At 37.8% G+C, this 23,361-nt stretch overlaps 1 protein-coding gene across 5 annotated transcripts in view; it reads left to right on the forward strand.

Moving 5' to 3' along the window:
• Positions 1-23,361, forward strand: part of SETDB2 (SET domain bifurcated histone lysine methyltransferase 2) — a 110,520-nt gene that overhangs the window by 36,371 nt on the left and 50,788 nt on the right. For 2 of the 5 annotated variants that reach the window (XM_036250337.1, XM_036250339.1), the window contains 9 exons: positions 1,379-1,939; positions 7,406-7,522; positions 8,297-8,466; positions 9,967-10,186; positions 10,694-10,793; positions 12,863-12,956; positions 17,350-17,699; positions 20,697-20,785; positions 21,394-21,517. In XM_036250337.1, coding sequence (XP_036106230.1) covers positions 1,379-1,939; positions 7,406-7,522; positions 8,297-8,466; positions 9,967-10,186; positions 10,694-10,793; positions 12,863-12,956; positions 17,350-17,699; positions 20,697-20,785; positions 21,394-21,511 — 1,819 coding nt within the window. In that variant the 3' untranslated portion in view covers positions 21,512-21,517. Of the gene's footprint in view, positions 1-1,378; positions 1,940-7,405; positions 7,523-8,296; positions 8,467-9,966; positions 10,187-10,693; positions 10,794-12,862; positions 12,957-17,349; positions 17,700-20,696; positions 20,786-21,393; positions 21,518-21,901; positions 22,259-23,361 lie in introns of those variants that run through there. The other 3 variants (XM_036250336.1, XM_036250335.1, XM_036250338.1) reach the window with 3 other exon arrangements.

A 23,361-nucleotide genomic window follows, 5' to 3' on the forward strand; every position in this document is an offset into this window, starting at 1 on the left:
TCAGTAAAGGCACCTAAAGATAGAAAATATTACATCAAACAAAAGTGAGGTTCTTTGTGAAAAATTAAAACCTGAGTTCCAAATGCATATGGAATCCTTTCACAGATATTTTCTTAAAATCAGTAACTGCCCATTTTCTCCTATCAGTTTACCATTTTCAGATGTATCACTGTGCCAGGTGAATTACATATTATGGAAAAAATTCACTTGGTAGCAGTTGTTGAAAGCGAACACAGTGTAAAAGATTCTTGGTGAATGAATTACTTTGGGGCTAGCCTTTACTGTTTTTTGTATGCAGAAGGCTTGACTCAGGCATACCTAAAGATGTAACCTTCCTCACCTATTTATTGAATGCATGCTCTAACTCTAAATTTGCTAGGTGCTATAGGAAAATGTTACAGCTATAATCACACCTCTCTGGAGTATTCTGAAATTAGGTTGTGATATAGCAATATAGTTGGTCTTTGTCTCAGTGCCTTGCACATAGCTTCTGAAACCTTTGGAACCTCCTGAGTAAGAAGAGTGTCTTTGGCATGTTAATGAAATGATTCTTGGTGAGGGGCTCCTGCTTAGTTTCAGTATGGGGACTGGTTGCCAGAAAGACTAAACCTTGATTAGAAACTTAAAATGTTCAGCACTACATTCCAACCTTTGGGGAGGAGAGAACAGCTAGAGATTCAGATAATCATCAGTGGTCAGTGATTTACTCAGTCATGCTTATGTAATGAAACCTCCATAAAACCTCTAAACAAGGTTCTGGAAGCTTCCTGATTGGTGAACACTCAGTGGTGCTGAAAGGGAGACACATGGAGAGGGCTTACCATGCACCCTCCCACTCATCCTGCTTTATGCATCACTTCCATTTGGCTGTTCCTGGGTTCCATCTTTTATTAAAAACTAATAATAGTTATTAAACTGCTTTCTTGAGTTCTGTGAGTCTTTCTACAGATTTATCAAACCTGAGGGAGGGAGTCGTGGGAACCCAGGGTCAGTCAGAAGTATGAGTACATGGGATTTGTATTTTGCATCTGAAATGGGGACAGTCTTGTAGGACTGAACCCTTTAACATGTGGGATCTGATACCGACTCCAGGTAGATAGTGTCAGAATTAAACTGAATTACCAGACACCCAGTTGGAGAAGTGCTGGAAAAAAGCACCACATATGTTATGTCTAGAGGGCGAGAGAAAACCCTCAAGGCATACCTTTATATGTCTGCAGAACATAGTAAAATGTTTATTTCAGAGTCTGGCTTATTTTTATTATTTTCTAAAAAGAAAATAATAGCAACTAATTACCACATTAGCATGCAGTGTTTTTTAAAAATAGAGAATTGTACTATAAATTTGAGGTACTAATAAATAATTAATTTTAAACAGATCTACAAAAAATAAGGAAATTCTCCCTCTGGAAAATAAAGCTGCAGACTTTAGAGAAAAAGAATCATCTTTGAATTTGTCTTACCAAAGTCATGATTGCTCTGGTGCCTGTCTGATAAAAATGCCACTAACCAAGGGAGAAAACCCTCTGCAGCTACCAATTACATGCCACTTCCAAAGACGACATGCAAAGACAAACTCTCATTCTTCAGCACTCCACGTGAGTTATAAAACCCCTTGTGGAAGGAGTCTACGAAGCATGGATGAAGTTTTTCGTTACCTGCTTGAGACAGAGTGTAACTTTTTATTTACAGATAACTTTTCTTTCAATACCTATGTTCAGTTGACTCGGAATTATCCAAAGCAAGAAGAAATTGTTTCTGATCTGGATATTAGCAATGGAGTGGAATTGGTGCCCATTTCTTTCTGTAATGAAATTGACAATAGAAAGCTTCCACACTTTAAGTACAGAAAGACTGTGTGGCCACGAGCATATTACCTAAACAACTTTTCCAACATGTTTACTGATTCATGTGACTGTTCTGAGGGCTGCATAGACATGTGAGTAGAATAACATGGCATTTCAAAAACCCTTCTGAATGTTAGGGATACATGTTAAGTCCTGCTATGTATCAATCTGTCTGTCTGTCTGTCTATCTAAAACTATTCAACAAGAGTCTAAAATGGAAAGATGCACTCTCTCACTGGCAATGGGAAAGAAAATTCTGCACCAACTATTATAGTAATTTGAAAATTATTTCCTCCAAGGATGAGTATTTTCTTTAAGCTAGTACCATAATCACAATTACAACTAGTCCCATGTAACTATGACAGTTGCATTACATACATTTTATTTAATTCTCACAAAACCCCATGAGGTAGTGATATTATTTCCATGTCACAAATAAGGAAATTGAGAGGCCAGATTATAAGGTCATAGGACAAACAAATTGAAGAGCTACAATTCGAACCCATGCTCTTAACCATATGTTATATGTTGTGTTTTACTGTTGCAAGTAATTTATTTGCAGTATTTTTAGAAAGTTAATGGTGGTTATAATTAGTACTCTCTTGATCATAACATCAACATCATATAAAACAAATGAAAACATGTTCTAATATATTAGGACTTTGAAATCACTTTGTTTTAAGGGTGTGTAACATACATGTTTTTGTAGGTATGCATACAGTCGTCCCTCCACTTCACGTTTCAACTTTTGCAGCTTCATTCTATATCACGGTTTTTTCAAATATATCAAATATATTAAAAAGTTGATTGAGACAATGAAAATGATACAGCATGCGCTTGGTTGTCTGAGTCAGTTATACACCCCTGTATTAAAATTAAAATTACTGTATGTATGGACTGTAGGCCTATGTATTCCCCAGGTGCAACCACTCGAAGGGATTAACCGTGATAAATGAGGGACGACTGTATATAGAATGGAATTGCATTATATGTACTGTTACATTACATTAAATCTGCTGTTACATCATTTTGGTTCAGTTACTTTAGGACTGTCAAAGGAAGCCCGTCACTGTACCAAGTTTAATTCTGTTTAAAAATAAGTTGTTTTCTTTTGTTTAACATTGCCTCTAAGTATAACCCAACTATGCCTGGCTAAGGTCAATCTCTTTCAGTGCAGGAGAAAAAAACTGTTGGACATTGTTTATTCTACTTTATGGTCAGTTTAAGGGATTTTTTGTTGTTGTTTTGTTTTTTATCCTCACCCAAGGACATTTTTGCATTTATCTTCAGATAGAGTGGGAGGGAGAGAGGGAGGAAGAGAGATAGAGAAACATTGATGTGAGAGGGACACATCGACTGGTTGCCACCCACACAACAGCAACTGGGGCCCGGGACAAACTGCAACCGAAGTACCTGCCCTTATCAGGAACCAAACCTGGGACTCTGGTCCAAGGGCCAATGCTCTAACTGCTGAGCCAAACCGGCCAGGGCTCAGTTTATATGTAATTTTAGAACACACAGGAGTAAACTCCACCAGATATATTATTTTAAACAGTCATAACACACAGTCATGCTTTATAGACCATGAAGGCAGCTTGAGTCCCAACAAATGGGAGAATTCACACCTAAAGAATAAAAAATAAATGTAGAATGTGACTGAAAGAGACTTTATGATAGGTATGCTTAAAGTGTCCAAAGAACTAAAATATTAGCATCCATGAAGCAAGAAAAACAAGAAAAGAAGATTATATTTAAGAGGTATATATGAAAAATAACTATTTGGAAATATGGGAAATAAAACATATGGTCATTGAAATAAAAAATGAAATTGACGGACTAAGTGTTAGCATTGGTATAGCTGGAGAAAGACTTAGTAAATTACATGGCAAAGTCTAAGATTTCTCAAAATGCAAGGGGAGGTAGATATGGGGAAAATGAGTTACAGGTTAAAAAATATGGAGTATAGCCCTGTTCAGTGTTGGCTCAGCAATTAGACCAAAGGGTCTTGCGTTAGATTCCGGTTAAGGGCACATACCTGGATTGCAGGTTTGATACCCGGCCCCAGTTGGGGTCATGCAGGAGGCAACCAATCGATGTGTCTCTCTCACGTCAAAGTTTCTCTCTCTCCCTCCCTTCCTTCCACTCTGTCCAAAATCCAATGGAAAAGTGTCTTCAGATGAGGATTAACAAATAAAAATATGGAGGATAAAATGAGAAACTGCAACATCTACAATAAAGAGCAACATTCAAAGAGATAATAGCTGAGAATTTTCCAGAATTGAAAAAAAAAAAGAATCCTCACAGTCAGAAAACTTACTTAAATAAGAAAGGAAAAGAAGACAAATCTAAATATATTGATGCAACTCAAAAAGTATCTAGGGTAGCCTAGCCAGCATGGCTCAGTGGATTGAGCATCGTCCCATAGACTGAGAGGTCCCTGTTTGATTCCCAGTCAGGGCACATGCTAGGTTGCAGGCTTGATCCCCAGTAGGGACATGCAGGAGGCAGCCGATTGATGTTTCCCTCTCACATCGATGTTTCTGTCTCTCTAAAAAAAAATTTTTTTAAAATCAATAAAATCATTTTTTAAAAAAAAGTAAGGTAAAGAGTAAATTTCAAAAACTCAGAAAAGAGGAAAAATAAGACAACACACTTTTAATCAGAAATAATAGAACAAAGGAAGAGGTGTATTAGCTTAAAATACTGAAGGAAAATAAATGTAAAACTAGAATTTCATACCAAGCCAGTCAGTAATTTAGCAGGGAGAGTGGGGTGTTCAAAAAATTACACAACAATTGAAGAGGTGCACATGTACTTTCCAGCTATAGTACTTCTAAGTATATATCTAGAGCATTGTTTTCCAAGCTATAGGTTTAGTAAGATGTAAAGTCATTTAAAGGGTTGTAACTAGCATTTTTTAAAATTAAATAGTACAAAAAAAATCCAAGTGCATCACACACGATAAGGGTCAAGTTTCATACCACTGTTGTTTCAGTTTATACCCATGCACACATACATAAATATGTGTACTTACATAGGATCATGAAAATGTTTTTTCTACCATGGGTCATAGTCAAAAATATTTGAAAGCTACTGCTATAGAAATGCTTACACACGTGCATAAGAATAGGCTGTTCATTGCAGCATTTGTCATATTGAAAACTTCAAGCAACTAATTGTATACCAAGCAACTTAATTAAGCAACATAATTGTATATCTAAATTCTGTAGAAAAGTTTAGAGGAATTAATTAGATTTGAATATAACACAGATTGGGTCTCATGAACAATACTGAAAAAAAGCAAGTTGTAGGATAATAACTAGAGTAAATATTTAAAAACAGTATGATATATTGTTTGTAGATCTATATGTATTTAAAAGTATAAGGGAGACTTAAGTCTTATCTGTAATGTTTAATTTTTTTTTTTTTTTTTTTTTTTTTATCCTCACCCGAGGACATTTTTTCCATTTTTTGTTCAGGTAGAGTGGGAGGGAGAGAGGAAGAGAGAGAAAGAGAGAAACATCGACGTGAAAGGGACACATCGAGTGGCTGCCACCTGCACCACCAACCAGGGCCGGGGACAAACTGCAACCGAGGTACATGCCCTTAGCGGGAACCAAACCTGGGTCTCTCTGGACCGCAGGCCGACGCTCTAACCGCTGAGCCAAACCGGCCAGGGCAATATATTTTTATTTTTTGAGGAAGAGCATATAGTGTATATGTTTTAAATTATATATATAGGAAAAAGAAGGACTAGACAGAATCATGATAGCTAATTCTATGTGGTAGAAATATGAGTGTTAATTGTATTACTGTTTATATTTTTCTGTTCTTTTAAACTTTGCGAACAAAATCATATCAAAAAAAGCATCTTTAAATTTTTACATCTATAAACAGAATCCTGCCCTGGCCGGTTTGGCTCAGCGGTTAGAGCGTCTGCCTGCGGTCCGGAGAGACCCGGGTTCGGTTCCCGCTAAGGGCATGTACCTCGGTTGCAGTTTGTCCCCGGCCCTGATTGGTCGTGCGGGTGGCAGCCACTCGATGTGTCCCTTTCACATCGATGTTTCTCTCTCTCTCTCTTCTTCTCTCTCCCTCCCACTCTGTCTGTACAAAAAATGGAAAAATATCCTCGGATGAGGATAAAAAAATATATATATATATATAAACAGAATCCAAATCAATGAACTTTTTTATTTTTCTTTTGCAAACATTAGCCACCACTCTTATGCATGTGTATAAATACAGAAAAATACAGACGAGAAACATTGAAGAAAAGACCTCAAAGTCACTTGTTGAACAAAAAAGGTAGATCCAGAGAGTTTAACCAGCTCACCAGTCACATATCCAATTTACAGCTGAGATACCCAGGTTCCTTACTCCCTATCAAGTTATAAGTCTCTTGTCATGTTAGATAATTATTTAAATAGAGGGAAAACATTTTATAGTTGCATGTTTCTTTTTTAGCAACATAGTAAACAACAAACTGTAGTAACCAGATAACTAGCACCAACTTCTCCAGTCTGTTTTTATGTCATTGGAAAGAAAGGTAATTTAAGACATCTACAAAACTATTTACATACCCTTTTGAGTTTGACACACACATAAGTTTATCCATTGTAGGAAAGTGGACCTAGGAAAATATTCACGAACAAGTCTCTGTTGAATATGAAATGAACAGAATTCATTTTGAAAAGTTAAAAAATATAGTTAAAGCCATGGCCGATTTGGCTCAGCAGTTAGAGCATCAGCCAGCGGACCAATGAATCTTGGGTTTGATTCCGGTTAAGGGCATGTACCTCAGTTGCAGTTCGTCCCCAGCCCTGGTCGGGGTCGTGTGGGAGGTAACAAGTCAGTGTGTCTCTTTCACATCGAAGTTTCTCTCTCTCTCCCCCACCCACCTCTCTACCCCTCTCTCCCCCTCTCTCCCTCCCTCCTACTCTATCTGAAGATAAATGGAAAAATATCCTCGGGTGAGGATTTAAAAAAGAACAAAAACAAACAAACAAAAATATATACACACGCACACGCACAGTCACACACAGAGTTGAGTATTTATTTAATGAGCAAATAGAGGTACAGGACAATTTATAATTATTTGTAAACTTTTGGTAGAAATTCTCTTGCACAGAGAATTTAAGGAAGAAGTTCAACTGTACATGAGGCAAATGACTATCCTAAGTACAATTACATCCTTTCCTATGTCATTTACATTTTAATCAAGGCAGTCTCTTGCCCTGGCCGGTTTTGGCTCAGCAGTTAGAGGTTAGAGTGTTGGCCCATAGACCAAAGAGTCATGGGTTCGATTCCTGGTCAGGGGCACGTACCTCCGTTGCAGGATTGATCCCCAGCCCTAGTTGGGGTAATGAAGGAGGCAACCAATCGATGTGTCTCTCTCACTTTAATGTTTCTCTCTCCCTCCCTTCCTCCTTTTCTCCCTTCTTCCCTAAAAAAGAATCAATGGAAAAATATCCTCCAGTGAGGATTAAAAAAAAAAAGACAGTTTCTTTACTTGGTGTTTTTTTCATTCTGACTTCTCCATTCATTTCCTTCCTTTTTAGAACAAAATGTGCATGTCTTCAAATGACAGCAAGGAATGCTGAGATTTGCCCCTGGTCAAGAGATAAAATAACCATTGGATATAAATATAAAAGGCTACAGAAACACATACCTACTGGGTAAGATACCTTGAGGATTTATTGCAGGGTGTTTGTATGTTTGAAGGTGGGTAGTTTAGGTGGCCTGTGGTCTTGTAGATGTTAAATCTAATTTTTTTAACCAAAAATCTAAATTAAGGAATTAAAAAATAACAAACCTGCTATTGTTCTTAGAATTGGAAGTCAGAGACCACACATGTATCATGAAGGATGTACCAGAACCCAGCACTCACCTGTGTTGAGTCTGGCTATCATCTCTCTCGAGTTAGCCTACTTGAGGCAGCTATTTTCTCAGTAAGAAATACCCTGTGCAGAGCTCTTCTAAGAACTGGGAATTCCCAGCCTTTCAAGGTTGCTATTAAAAAATAAACAGAATATTTTTTCTTCTTAGATAGTCCCTTCCCATACATTTACTTCTTAGATTTTCCCAGACATTTTTAAAGAGCTAATATTTATTGTGTGCCAGCTGTTGTCCCAAGCACCTTGTAAACATTGACTTATTTAATCTTCACAAACAACCCTATGATTTGTGTGTGTATGTACTGTAATATATATGATACATACTATCATATAATCCCCATTTTAAAAATGGAAAATTGAAGCACAGAGAGGTTAAATAACTCTTCCAAGATCACAGAGCTAGTAAATGCTGGAGCTCTGATAGGAACCCAGGCAGTCCAGCTATAGGAGCCTTCCATCACACTTAGTCTGTTGTTGTTAGCGAGGTAACAATATAAAGTGCTTTTGGTTTTAATTTAGGATGCCTGATTGATCTCTTGAATATTTTATTGACAGCATTTATGAATGCAGCCTGTTGTGCAAGTGTAATCGACAAATGTGTCAAAACCGAGTTGTTCAACATGGACTTCAGGTGAGGCTACAGGTGTTCAAAACTGAGAAGAAAGGATGGGGAGTCCGCTGCCTAGATGACATTGACAGAGGGACATTTGTTTGTACTTATTCAGGTAAAGCAAAGATTTATTTTCAAAGAAGTGTAAGATCTACACTTCTGAATCTCCATTTTACTAGACACCCGTTGAGATCTTATAGCAGCAAGAACAAGTGCAACAGTGTATAGGAGGAGCATCAGAGGAAGGAATGTGATGACTGGGAAATTGAGTACTAAGGGGATACGATGCTTTCGGAGGTTCCACATACTTCAGGAGGTACCAGATGTTCCAGAAAAGGAAGGCTCAGATAAAATTTGTTATTATGTGAGGCACATTTTTATTTTTTTGTCTTCATGGCTACAGATGCTTTTGGGTAAAATAAGAAAACTTTTTAAAGAGGAAAACTAAATTAGTGAATTATCGGCTATTAGAATTTTATAAGGTAATTTTGTAATAAATACCTACAGATGGTGGTTCAGGCAGTGACTTTAGGCAGCACACTCCGTTTCAGAGACTGGAGAGAGTTTTCCACATTCTGAACATAACTTCCCAACCAGTGTGTTGTTGTGGTGCAGGGATCGATTCTTTAGGGCCACAGCTGCCAGGCCTGATGTGCCAGTGTCCAGTAGTCTTGACCAGTTACCCCAGAGTGTTAGTCGAAGATCCCCACTCCTTGTGTTGCCTGGAAATGAGGAGGGTTGAGGAAACATACTCTAGAGCTATGTTAAAGGAAATGTATTGGACTGAGTCTTTGCAGCTGGGCAGTGGGGACCAGAGCAACCCTCCTCATTTGAATTTTCAGGTTCACCTCAGTGAAGGCAAGAATTATCAGAATTCAGAATAGTCACACTTGGATTCCTGCCACATACCACTGATAGACGCACAACTTGCCTACACAGTCATTTCTTATATTTCTCAAAATAACTCTTTGATGAAAGTCAGCTGCCTATAAAATGCCAAATAGTGTCCAGAAAGTATTGTCTTTATCCGTATTGCTAGAAAATGTAGTTAAGGTATCTCTGATCCAGCTACTAACTTTGGTAACTGTAATTTTGAGATCCTTGGGGGAAAATGCATAAATATTAGACTAAGATTTTAATGTTACACTAGGATGTACTATGAGAACAATAGGTACATGTCACCACAGATTTAAATAGGTCTCTTTATAAAAGAATATTGGTTTTAAATGATAAAGCATTTTTAACTAGACACCAAAGCTATAATCTTAAGGCTAGAGTTCACCTCTCTAATTTTCTAGTATGCTTTCTGATCTATATTTTTGTTTTATATTATTGTAGCTAAATTTCTTCTTTCACATACACCAAAACAGACAAGGGCTTTTTAAAAAATGTCTGATATTTTTTCATATACTAGAAGATATGAAACCTCTTACTGGTCTTTTATTATTTCTTGCAGTAGTTTTCTAGGATATTAATGTGTTTATCTTCATTCTAGAAATAAGATATACCTCTTAGGGTTTTTTAGTAATGGTGCAGAATAGAGATGATGCCCTTTTGTTGCTTAGCATTTACTGTGTTATCTTTTGTCTTGTTAAACTCTTTTACTTTCTGCTAGGAAGATTACTAAGCAGATCTAACACTGAGAAACTTGATACTATTGGTGAAAATAGAAAAGAAGAAAATATTATGAAAAATATGTTTTCAAAAAAGAGGAAAATAGAAGTTGCAGATTGTGAGGTTGAAGCTATCCCATTAAAACTGGAAACACATCCTAGAAGTGCTAAGGCTGAAGAGTGTCCACCTAAGTTCAGTAATAATCCAAAAGAGTGTGTTATGTAAGTAAGATCTTAGGAACCCAATCAAAAATTGATCTGTATTATTGGTCGAGAGTGATTATTCTCTTCCTTCCTTCCTTTTTTCCTCCTTCCTTCCTACCTTCCTACCTTCTTTCCTTCCTTTCTTTCCCTGTATATACATTTGCTTCACAGTTGTAAGTTTAACACTGAGAAATCTAGGACACTCAGATTTAAAAATCTAGCCAACATACTTTATTTCTTCAGTGTTGAATTTCTGGGGTTTTACCTTTAAAAATGTTATGACTTTAATCAGGTTCTTTATGGATATCTTACTTGACAGTTCTTTTTCTTTCCGATCACCATTCTATTCCCAATACTTTTCATGATTTTCTTCTTTTTTTTAACATTTTAAAATATGATTGCCTTTAAAATAGTATTCTCTTCTTCTAGTAAGGGTCAGGCATAGATGTTATTACTTAGATTAATTTCTAATGGATATTTCAGTAACATTGATATTATCTGGAATAACTTTTTTTTTCTTTTCAGAGAAATGAAATGTAACAATATTTCAAGAATTCAGTATCATTCAGTCATTAGAACTCCAAAAGCCAAGATAGCCATTATTCAACCCGATGGGAAAAAGATGGTAAAAATTGCAAAATGTAGATGGGGCCCTTCTGAGAACATTAACTATGGTCTCACTTTTCTATCTTTTACTTAGTTCAAATTGTTTGTGCTACTTAATAAGATGTAGGATTTCTTTTACTGTTTTGAAGTGGGAGTACTGTTGAAGTGTTAATGACCACGTTTTATTTACTTAGTATCCTCCATGGTGGTAAGCATGTTCCCAAACTTAGATTTATAAGGAGAATGTCGGTCATGATCTGAGAGTGTGTTCCACTGAGACTGAAAGCTGTCCTGTTCTGAGAATATGTAGAAGCTGAAGTATTTGAGTTGGTAATAATAAGATGAAAAATATTAAGTAATTTAGGTTAAGGAGATAAGGTTGTGAGATGCATGAAAAAGAAAATATGTGACCTAGTGAAAAGTCATCAAGAAATCAACATTTTACATGATAGCCTCTGAAGATACAATTTTGAATCTAAACTGAGAAGAACAGTTAGGGACTGTAACTTAGAAGTAGAGAAAGATGCAGGAAAAAGAGGCAGACATAATGGTGGTTCACATTAGGGCTCTGATGAAAAATAAAAACTCTGCCCTGGGTGGTATGCAAATTTTGCTCTCTGCCTACTAAACACAGTAGAAACCTCTTCAGCATCACATACATAATTATGAAAATTGAGCCATGGGATCGCATAGACCTTGTTTGACCTCCAGCTCTGCTGCTTTCTAGCTGGGTGACATCTCCTTGTCTGCATTTCTTTATCTGTTAAATGAGGATAATAGTATTTAAGTCAGTTAGGAAGATTAAGTGAGATAAACATCAGAAACATGTAGCACCATGCTTGACACTCAGATAAGTGCTCAATAAATGTTGACCATTTAAGTACTTGAATAACAATAATGGTCAGCTTTTACTGAACAGTTAGTTGTGCCATTCATTGTGCATGCTAAGCAAATAACTCTTTTTTTGTTTTGTTTTTATTTTTATTAATCTTCACCCAAGAATATTTTTTTCACTGCTTTTTAGATAGAGTGGAAGGGAGGGAGGGGGAGGGAGAGAAAGAAAGAAAGAAACATTGATGTGAGAGAGACACATCAATTGTTTGCCTCCCTCACAACCCTGGCTGGGGCCAGGGTTCAAACCTGCCATCCAGGTATGTGCCCTTGACCGGGAATCAAACTTGCGACCCTTGGTCCACATGCCTAACCACTGAACCAAACCGGCCAGGGCAGCAGAATACTGTTTCTAAAAGTTACTGTCATTTGCTTTGCCCTGGCCAGTTTGACTCAGTGGTTAGAGTGTCGGCCCGGGGACCAAAGAGTCAGGGATTCTATTCCGGTTAAGGGCACGTGCCTCGGTTGTAGTTTGGTCTCCAGCCCTGGTCTGGGTCCTGCAGGAGGCAACCAATCAGTGTGTCTCTCTCACATCAATGTCTCTTTCTCTCCTTCCCTCCCACTCTCTCTGAAGATAAATGGAAAAATATCCTCGGGTGAGGATTGAAAAAAAAGTTGTTATCATTTTAAGTAACTGCAATGACTACAATATATAGATAGGCAACTTCTTTAACCTCTTTTTGGAAGTAGAAACTATCCAGAGTGTTTTTATCTTTGTTTGTTTGTTTGTTTGTTTGTTTGTTTGTTTGTTTTGGTATGTGCCCCTAGCGGGAACTGGGAACTGAACCTGAACTCTCTGGTCCCCCAGGCCAATGCTCCAACCACTGAGCCAAAACGGCCAGGGCTGTTTTTATCTTTATACATCTTATACATGAAGCCAAATTCATAGTCTGGTATCAGAATTGATGGATACAAACAGATTTAGGTGAATTTTATTTTGAATTTTAATGCCTAAAGAATGTCTTGACTGTTTTTATAGTCTTTGTAGCTGTAGCTTACTCACATGCCTACAAGTAGAACACAGCCCAAAGGGCTCCATCACTCCTATGTTTCCTTATGATATCAGCTTTGAGGCTTTCAAAACCAGTGTGGTAGCTACAGCCTATAAAGATTGACACTTGATGAAAGGGGCCTAACTACTAAATTAAATTCTCTTTCCTGACCTAGAAGGTAATATCTTTCTTGTGTTCTTTTAAGGGATTTACTTCCTCAGAATCTGTCAGCTCTGAAGATAACGATGGATTTAAACCAGTCCAAGTGCATCTGAACTCTAAAGCCAAGGAGACAGAAAGTAGGCTTTGTTTAACTCTGTGCCTGCCTTTTTTAAAGTCTTTTTTTCTGTCTTGATTAATATCTGTGGCTCATTCTCTCAGACTCCAAAACAAACATGCTGCATTCACCATAAGAGTTACTGCTTGTCTAAATGAGAGGTTGGCAAACTGTGTATAGTTTGTGGGCCAAATTTAGACTACCACCTGTTTATGTATGGCCCATAAGCTAAGATAATTTTTACCTTTTTAAATAACTGACAAAAATGAGGTGAATAATATTGTATGACACTTGAAAATTATGTGAAATTATAATTTGTGTCCATAAATAAAGTTTTATGGAAACGTAGCCACACTCATTTATTTACATATTGTCTCTATTTTCACGCTACAACAGCAGAGCTAAGTAATCATGACAGAGACCATATGGCCAAAAAAAAAAAAGCCTAAAATATTTGCTATTTGGCCCCTTACAGAAGTTTGCTGACCCCTTCATCTAGATATCACCAGTGACCTGAAATACGGTGGGAAGGAATGGGGTGGACAACTCTTAGTTTACATTGTCCATAGTGTTATCTGTGGTTTTGGAAGCATTGTCCAAACAGCCATTTCCTAACTTGTTTGGGGCTTCTTTAAAAAAAAGACACAGCATTCTTCTCCAGTATTCTAGCCAACACTGCTGCTGGGGATGCTCAGCAAAAAGTGAAAATATCGCTGCCCTGGGTGTTTGTATTTCAGTACCATAGTTAATATTACAACTTGACAAACCTGGGTTTTGGTACTTTTGCATTTCTTTTTTTTTTATCCTCACCCGAGCACATTTTTTGTATTTATCTTCAGATAGAGCGGGAGGTAGAACGGGAGGAAGAGAGAGAGAGAAACATTGATGAGATAGACACACATCAAGTGGTTGCCACCCACATTACCCCAACCGGGGCCAGGGACAAACTGCAACCAAGGCACGTGCTCCTAGTGGGAACCAAACCCAGGACTCTCTGGTCCACAGGCCAGTGCTCTAACTGCTGAGCCAAACTGGCCAGGGCGTATTTTTGCATTTCAGTATATCTTCCATGGGGAGACATTGCTGAGAGATGAGCCATTGCCTCTTCTCCCTTTGAACTTCCTTATATCTGCACTCCCAATTCCCTACCTAGTCTTGACGGATGGAGATTGGAGGAGGCAAGGCAAAACTCCTTGACTGAAAAGGTCTACCAAGAAAAGACATTTATGTATTATAATTATTTCACCATTGTAGGGGAGGAAAAAAATCTATTCCTCTTCCTATCTTAGTTTGTCTGTCTGGGGCCCTGCAAATTAGGCAGACAAAACAGTTTATTCCCATTACTATGTGTATTGTACATGTAACACATGGGACTACGGTAAGTCCCCCTGGTACACTGTTTCACATTCCATGGTTTCAGTTACTCACTGTTAACCAAAGCCTGGAAATATTGAATGGAAAATTCCAGAAATAAACAATTCATGATGAAATCTTTGCCATCTCACCCTATACCACCCAGGATATGAATCATCCTTTTGTCCAGGGTATCCACGCTATGTATGCCACTTGCCCATTAGTCACTTAGTAGCCATCTCAGTGATCAGATGGACTGTTGAGATATTGCAGTGAAAGGTAACCCTTATAAGTAGCCTAACTTTACATCACAATGCCCACATCATTCACCTCATCTCATCATGTAGGCATATCATCACAAGAAGAAGGGGGAGTACATTATAATAAGGTATTTTGAGAGAACACATTCATATAACTTTTATTACAGTATATTATTATAATTCTATTTTATTATTAGTTGTTGTTAATCTCTTACTGTGCCTAATTTATAAGTTAAACTTTATCATAGGTATGTATGTATAGGAAAAAATAGTATTTGTAGGATTCAGTACTGTCCACAATTTCAGATATCTACTAGGGGCATTGCCACAGATAAGGGGAGTCTGCTGTACCAAGAGATGAGTAACTCAAAGAAGGTGGCTTAGAATTGCAGCTTATCTAGAATCTTAGCCAAAGAACAATACATTTTTAGAGGTGTGGCAAATATATGGGAAACCATTGGTAGATATAAGCTAGTTAGTAAAGTTTATGTAGATTTCTCTGTTTCAGTCTCCAGGATGATAAGGGTCCAATATGGTCTCCAGTGATTAACTTTTGTCCTTCCTGGTAGGCAGAGGGACACCTTTGTAAATTTTTGTCCTGCTTTTAGACAGGGGGAGGCAGAGAGCTTTTCCTGCATATGCTATTTACATAGTTCTTATGTCAAGGAGACCTATTTTGGGATGACATATTCTGATTTCCTTCACCATTTTAATGCATGTGAACCATAATGAGTATTATTGCTTTTGGGTCTTTAGCCATTTTTATTGACGACTACAATGTATATAGCAGGCACTAAAAAAACATTATGTATTGTTAGGGCTCACAAATAATCTGTGATTAAAGTATGAGTACATGTAGGAACAGCAGCCAGCAGCAGTAATGATTAAATCAAGAACACTGATTTTGCCTGGCCGGTGTGGCTCAGTGGTTGAGCATCGACCCATGCACCAAGAGGTCACTTGTTTGATTCTTGGTCAGGGCACATGCCCAGGTTGTGGGCCTGATCACCAGTGGGGGACATGTAGGAGGCAGGCATTGATGTTCTCTCTCATTGATGTTTCTATCTCTCTCTCACCCTCTAAAAATCAATAAAAATAAATAAATAAATAAATAAAAGATCTGACATTAAAAAAAAAAACCACTGATTTTAGAGAAATATCATTTTTTTATGCCACCAAGGTGGCACAAGTATTTTTAAAAAGAAATTATTTTGCTTATTTTATTTGACATGCATTCATACTTTTGAATATTCTAAAAAGTTTACTTCTAAAAAGACTAATCAGAACATTTTCTTCTAAAGTATTATTGGTTGAAAACGGTGCCTGTTGAATGGTCATCTAGAAAAAACACCAAGCAGTAATGTGTACAAAGCCCATGTAGCAATACAGTTATTGTAGAGAGTGACTTCAAAAGGGTCTTTTTTTTTTAATCCTCACCCGAGGATATTTTTCCATTCTTTGTTCAGATAGAGTGGGAGGGAGAGAGAGGGAGAGAGAGAGAGAGAGAGAGAGAGAGAGAGAGAGAGAGAGAGAGAGAGATCAACGTGAAAGGGACACATCGAGTGGCTGCCTCCCACACGATCCAACCAGTACCGGGGACAAACTGCAGCCGAGATACGTACCCTTAGCGGGAACCGAACCCAGATCTCTCAGGACCACAGGCCGATGCTCCAGCCTTTGAGCCAAACCGGCCAGGGCCAAAAGGGTCTTTTCAGGCCTTATTTGGTGTCTCAAAGGCCTAGAGTGTTCCCTACATGCCACTGTTACAGCTGCTTATAATATACTTAGCACTGGCCAGATTGTTCAGACGATTAGAGTGTCCTAATACATGAAGGTTGTAGGTTTTTTTGTTGTTGTGTTAAAATTATTTTTCTTTATTGATTTTAGAGAGAGAGGAAGGGAAAGGGAGAGATAGAAAGAAACATTGATGAGAGAGAACATCTATTGGCCACCTCCTGCATTCCCCCCACTGGGGATCGGGCCCACAACCTGGGCATGTGCCCTGATCGGGAATCAAACTGACAACCTCTTGGTACATGGGTCAATGCTCAGCCACTGAGCCACAGCGGCCGGACAAGGTTGCAGGTTTGATCCCTAGTCAGGGCACATACAGGAAACAACCAATGAATGCATAAGTAAGTGTAACAACAAATAATGTTTCTCTCTCTCCTAACCCCCCCCCTTCCCTCTGTCCCCATCTCTTTCTTTCTCCCTTCCTCTCTTTCTAAAACCAATTTTTAAAAAAATTAGAAAATACTGCCCTGCCTGGTTTGGCTCGGCTGTTAGAGCACCAGCCCGCAGACCAGAGAGTCTGTGGTTCAGTTCCCGCTAAGGTCACTTACCTTGGTTGCAGTTTGTCCCCAGCCCCGGCTGGGGTCATGTGGTTGGCAACCAGTCAATGTGTCTCTCTCACATCGATGTTTCTCTCTCCTCCCCCCTCTCTTTCTCCCGCTCTTTCTGAAGATAAATGCAAAAAGTGTCCTTGGGTGAGGATAAAAAAAATAGAAAATACTTAAATTTATATTCCAGAGTTGAAGAGAGGTAAGTCAAGATCCACCATACAATAGAAAGAAGGCAGACATTAAAACAGACATTTCTGGGTTTGTTACCCCACGTCTCTTTATTATTGTAGGTCAGGTCAATCCCTTAACCCCTCTGAGGCTCATATTTTTCATGTATAAAATTGGAGTGCTGTCTACCTTAACACATTATAAGGATTAGTAGTAATTGAAGCAACTGTCATTTAATATTAATCTCAGCACTATTGCTCAGCCAAGTATATTTCCTGACAATCCCTTCTAGAATGTTTATTAGTGGACTCAAGCCCAAATCAAGTTGAAGATTCTGAAGACAAATTGCTGACTGAATCAGATGTAATAGATATAACTAAATGTAGAGAAGAAACTTTACCAGGGGACAGATATAAGCAAGTAACCCCATTGGATAACCTGAATATTATGAAGAAGTTTGAGGTTCAGATACTAAAAACCCAAGAGGAAAAATCTCCAGCATGTCAAAACCAACGTGTCTTTTGTAATAAAGAGTTGCCAAGTGAAACCAAGAATACTTCATCTGAATCTCTGGAGTTCAATAAGGGAAGTGTATTTTTATTGGATGCCACAAAAGAAGGAAATGTGGGCCGCTTTCTTAATGTGAGTATGTGGGCTGACATTTACATTTCTGAACAACTTTTTGGTGTGCTTTTTAACAAAATTATAAGAAAAATATGATTAACAAATTCTGATGCCAGACTACCTGGATTAGGATGCCAGTTTTCCATTTGTGTGACCTTGAGCATGTTACTTGACCTCATACCTTATTTCTGACTTCTATAATATGGGGATAATAATAATAACTGACTCATAGGATTAAGTGAATTTTGTATATAGTGCTTAAACAGTACCTGGCACATAGTAAACATTTGCTTAAGAAAATGATATAAATGATATGTAAGAAAATTATTTACGTTTATTGAAAGGTTTTCAAGATTTGTTACTTCCAAAAAAATCACAGTGAGACACACAGAAAGAGTTTCTCTTTTGAGTCTTATGTAATACAGTAGCTCTGATTCAGAGATGCCTCTAATAGTTAAAAAAAATCATTTGAAGATATTTATATTTTACTATCAGTAAGTTTTGAGTGATTTAGTGGCTTAGTGTAGAAAACCAGTACATTTATCAGAATATCTCGTTTAAGTGTCTACTCTTTTTAATTCCCAAACCATAGTCATTTTCTGTTTGTATGCATGTTTGGGATATATATAATGAGATTTATTTTTTATAGAGAAATATTTATTTCTCTGATTTCAAGATTGACACTTAAGACTCCTGTCATCTTCATGATAAGAGGAATACTTTTTATTATATCTCCTGTGTAAGGTAGAATTGGAGTTACCTTGTGGCTTTCCCATTATACTTCTATTCTGTCCTGCCTTCTACCATTGGACATGATTATTAAAGAACATATGGTCCCAGGAATCTTATAGGAGGGAAAAAATCCCCTTCAACCTCTAGTTCCATTGTCTATATAGTCTCTCCTGTCTTTGGTGAACTGGACCATAGGGAAACCCTGCACCATCTGTTTGAGACTTGAGCCAGTCTCTGCTGCACACCTCCCTGATCTCTGGGCTCTACTTTGTCTTTGCTTATTATATCCAAGAAAGTGAAGAGGAGTCATGGAAAGAGGACAGGACTTGGATCTCCTCCAAAAAGCCTTTGGAAAGGCCCACCCCTGGATATGGCCTTAATTGTTGTCTATGATTTGTATCGGAGTTCTTCCTCCCTGTGGGGTGGAATTAGTGGGATGGGCAGCCTTGACTTTTCCCTTAAAGGCGAAGGAAGGGAAGTATGAATGGCTCATGATTCCCATAAGCATTCCCTTTAACACCTTTAAGGAAAGCTCAGCTCCTCTTTAAATGTGACATTTGAATGGTTTGACATTTATGTGCAGTGATAATTTTACATGTAATTCAGCTGCCATCAGAAGAAAAAATGTTCTTAAGTCATAGAATCTTTAAAAACAAAGAGCTTTTTCCTTTCTAGGTGAATCCGCTAATTTGGCTTGCTTCTTTACCCTCTTCTGGTTAGGAGAATACTTAGTTAACAAGGAATACAATTTTCTCTTCCCTTCCTCTGTCCCCCAACTGCTGTTCTCTATTCCACTTTGACTACTTCTACATTGTTGCCAAAATGTCAGGAGATCATTAAAGAAGGATCCTCAGCAAAGGACTGTAATGGTTTTATTTCCCATCAGTTATGTTGAATGGTGGCTGCACCAGCATGATTGGGTTGGTTTCACCTCCCTATCAGCACATCAGCCAGGTCCCTTCCTTGTTTGTAGGAGGGAAGAAACCAAGTTCGTTCTTTTTATCCTTCTCTTGCTCTTTCATTTTTTAAATTTAATTTTTCTATGTGTATAATACATTTACATAAAAATTGAAATAAAATAATAAGCCATGCAGAATACATACATATAGCAAAACAGAATTCTGTTTCACTGTAGCTCTAATCCTGCCAAGTAAGCACCGTGAGTAAAGCTCATTGGCCCAAATATTTAAAATGTATGGACAGGAAGTTATTATCATTAAAATTAAATGCTGGCCCTCATGTCCAAGGAATATTGTGGGGATTTGATTATTTTATGAATCTTGTGGTAGATGAATGTGTGGAGATGGCAGCCAGTAAGTAATAGAATAATATTAGAATGGGGGTTATAGGAGGAAATAGTATTATCATGTGTAGAAGCCTTGGAACAAGTATAAGTAATGGTTATGTTCAGCAGTGCTTATACATGTCCTCTTTCCAAAGGACCTGTTTTGACTGGGATGTAAAAGTCAGGTTGTATACAGCCTTAATATTAAACTTTTATGTTTTGATAAAAAAGAAATATATCTTGAGCAGTACTATACCCCCATATACCCTGTCCCCACTCTACCCTCTATAATAAAATAATTGTACTACTTTCTCATTTATTCTTATAGTGTTTCTTTATGTAAATACAAGTAAATATAAATATGTGTTTTTACATAAAAGATAGTATATTGTAGTCACTGTCCTATACCATGGTTTTTTTTTTTAATTAACTATATACCCTGGAGTTCTTTCCATATCAGTATGCAGAAAGAGCACCTCATTTTTTTGTTTGTTTTTGCTCAGAGCTGCATAGAATTCCATTGTGTTGATATAAACAAAGTTTATTTAACCAATTCTCTTTAAGTTGTCTTTTGGGTTGTTTCCAACCTTTTGCTATTGAAAACAATGCTTGATGAATTATCTTACATATAGGTAACATGTGCAGATGTAGCTGTAGAATACATGGTCAAATATAGGACTGCTGAATCAAAAGATACATTCATTTATAATATTGATTAATCTTAACAAATTATCTTCTTTAGGGGGCTTATACAATTTTGCATTTATACCAGCAGGATATATAAGTGTCAGAATAGGCTTTTCTGAATGGATTTCTACTACTAACAGGATTGTAGTAAGCCATGATATTTTATGTAGTAGTCAACAAAAAGGGGAAAGAAACAAAAATAAGTGAGCTATGTTGGAAACAATGGTATTCTAATGCTTCAAAGAATAAGACATTAAACTTTATGCTATATCTAACCTCTGTTTTAAATTTTTTTTTCTTTTTTTTAACAGCATAGTTGTTGCCCAAATCTTTGGGTACAGAATGTTTTTGTAGAAACACATGACAGGAATTTCCCATTGGTGGCATTCTTCACCAACAGGTTTGACATTTTTTATGATTTAATTATAAAATAGTGACTTTAAAAATAACAATAGAAGAAAAAAGAAACTAGACAGAAGGGCAGAGATGTGAGCAAAAAAAGAAAAAAAATATGAAAAGATATGTGCTGTAGCCCCTAATATCTAGTACCTTAGACTATTCAATTATCCCAAACTGTTCTACTTGACAAAATTTTAACAGCTGAAATTTCAATTCTTTTTAGAATTGATGCCTAAAAGGACTAAGGATGGCAGTTTCACCCAGTTCAATTCAGGGGATAAATGATGCAAACTGCTACATCTTCATTAAGTCAGAACTACACCCAGCCACCACACTGCAGGCCTAATCACATCACCAGGTTCCATTGTTTGCAAAACACACTTTCTTCCTCGTAGATAGCGACAGATTTCTTTGTACTTAGGATTTTAGTAGATTTTAAATAAAAGTCAAATGATTATTCTTTTAATGAAAGAGCATTTTTAATTGGTGGGTATCAAAGAATAAACCATATTTTTGAGGATTGTTACTGATGTTAACATGAAAATTGATATAATCAGGTTTGGTACATTCAGGGTAATTTATGATTATGTTTTAATTTCTACTTTCTAGGCATGTGAAAGCAAGAACAGAACTAACATGGGATTATGGTTATGAAGCTGGGACTGTGCCCGATAAAGAAATCTTCTGCCAATGTGGTGTTAATAAATGTAGAAAAAAAATATTATAAATATTTTTATATTTATAGCTAACGCCTGTAGCTAATGCCTGTTCATGAAATTAGCTTATCAAGATGAAATTAGAGCCATGCAGAGAACACTCAGTTGTCAGTGAAATTTAGTTTGTGATCCATCAGGAGAATTCCTCTCCATCTACCCTTATCAGGGGGTTCATTTATGTGACTTAGAAATGCTAGGAACAAAATAAGGACAATTTCATACACATAGGATATCTCTTTATTTTACCACTATTCAACTTTACATGAGTAAAATGGAAGTGTATATTTTATATGAAATACTGTTATATAATTTGTAACTTATTTGTAAATTGTATATTAAGAGAAACAAATGTAACAATAGAATTCAGTTGTTCTTGTTTTTTATTATCTTTGGCTTCATAGATCCAAAGGGCCACATTTCATGACTTAACCAGAAATTCCTGGCAAGTTATTTACTATTATGAGCCATAAGGTAGGCAACAGAGTGAGGAATATAGCTCTATGAAGCACTGTCCCATCACTCCATTTGAGCGAGAAAGGATGTGAAGCCCTTCTATATGGAAGATTCTGGCAAACTCTGAGGTGAAACTGCTTTACCACAGATTCTCTTTATTCCTTCAATACAAACAGACAGGACTTTAAAGAGGAAATAGAGACCTGGAAGAGTTGGAAGATTTTTGTTCTAGATAGAGCCATAAGGAAAGGAAACCTGGAAACTAGTGAGACTTGGCTTATTTAGGCCAGAAAGGATGGTGCTGGGTAAGAATTTCATTTTAAAAATCAAAAAACTGAGCTGCGCCCTGGCCGGTTTGGCTCAGCGGTTGGAGCTTCCGCCTGCGGTACAGAGAGACCCGTGTTCGGTTCCCGCTAAGGGCATGTACCTTGGTTGCAGTTTGTCCCCGGCCCTCGTTGGTTGTGCAGGTGGCAGCCCCTCAGTGCGTCCCTTCACATCGATGTTTCTCTCTCTCTCTCTTCCTCTCTCTCCCTCCCGCTCTATCTGAACAAAAATGGAAAAATGTCCTCGGGTGAGGATTTAAAAAAAAAAAAAAAAAAAAACTGAGCTGCAAAGTCTGAAACAGCCCCTTGGATTCTCCTGGGCATGATGTACAAATTGTTTTTCTAGAGAAAAGGGGAAGGAGTTACTTTGATGTGGGTTACCTAGCCCTGATCTACTGGAAAGGGGCTGGGAATCTCTAAGAGTCAAAAGTAATCTTATCCTTAACAAAGATGTATATTTGGCTGTCAGGAAACAGCTGCTCTGCCCCCACTTGGAACCAGTATGGGAATGCTATCAAAAAGGAGTAATTAAAAGTAGTTCTTGCCCTGGCCAGTTTGGCTCAGTGGTTAAGAGTGTAGGCCCACAGACCGAAGGGTCTCGGGTTCAATTCCCAGTCAAGGGTTGCAGGTTCGATCACTGTCTCTGGTCCAGGTCCTGTGGGAGACAATCTCTCATATCAATGTCTGTCTGTCTGTCTGTCTCTCTCTCTCCCCCCTCCCCCCTCCCTTCCCTCCCTCCTTCCCTCTCTCCCTCTCTCCCTCTCTGTCTCTCTATCTCCCTCCCTCCCTTCCACTCTATCTAAAAATGTCAATGGGCCCTGGCCGGTTTGGCTCAGCGGTTGGAGCGTTGGCCTGCGGTACAGAGAGACCCGGGTTCGGTTCTCGCTAAGGGCACGTACCTCGGTTGCAGTTTGTCCCCGGCCCTGGTTGGTCGTGCGGGTGGCAGCCACTCGATGTGTCCCTTCACAGCGATGTTTCTCTCTCTCTCTCTTCCTCTCTCTCCCTCCCGCTCTATCTGAACAAAAAAAGAAAAATGTCCTCAGGTGAGGATAAAATAAAAAAAATAAATAAAAATGTCAATGGAT

This window comes from Molossus molossus, unplaced genomic scaffold, assembly GCF_014108415.1.
Source record: "Molossus molossus isolate mMolMol1 unplaced genomic scaffold, mMolMol1.p scaffold_m16_p_9, whole genome shotgun sequence".
Lineage (NCBI taxonomy): Eukaryota > Metazoa > Chordata > Mammalia > Chiroptera > Molossidae > Molossus > Molossus molossus.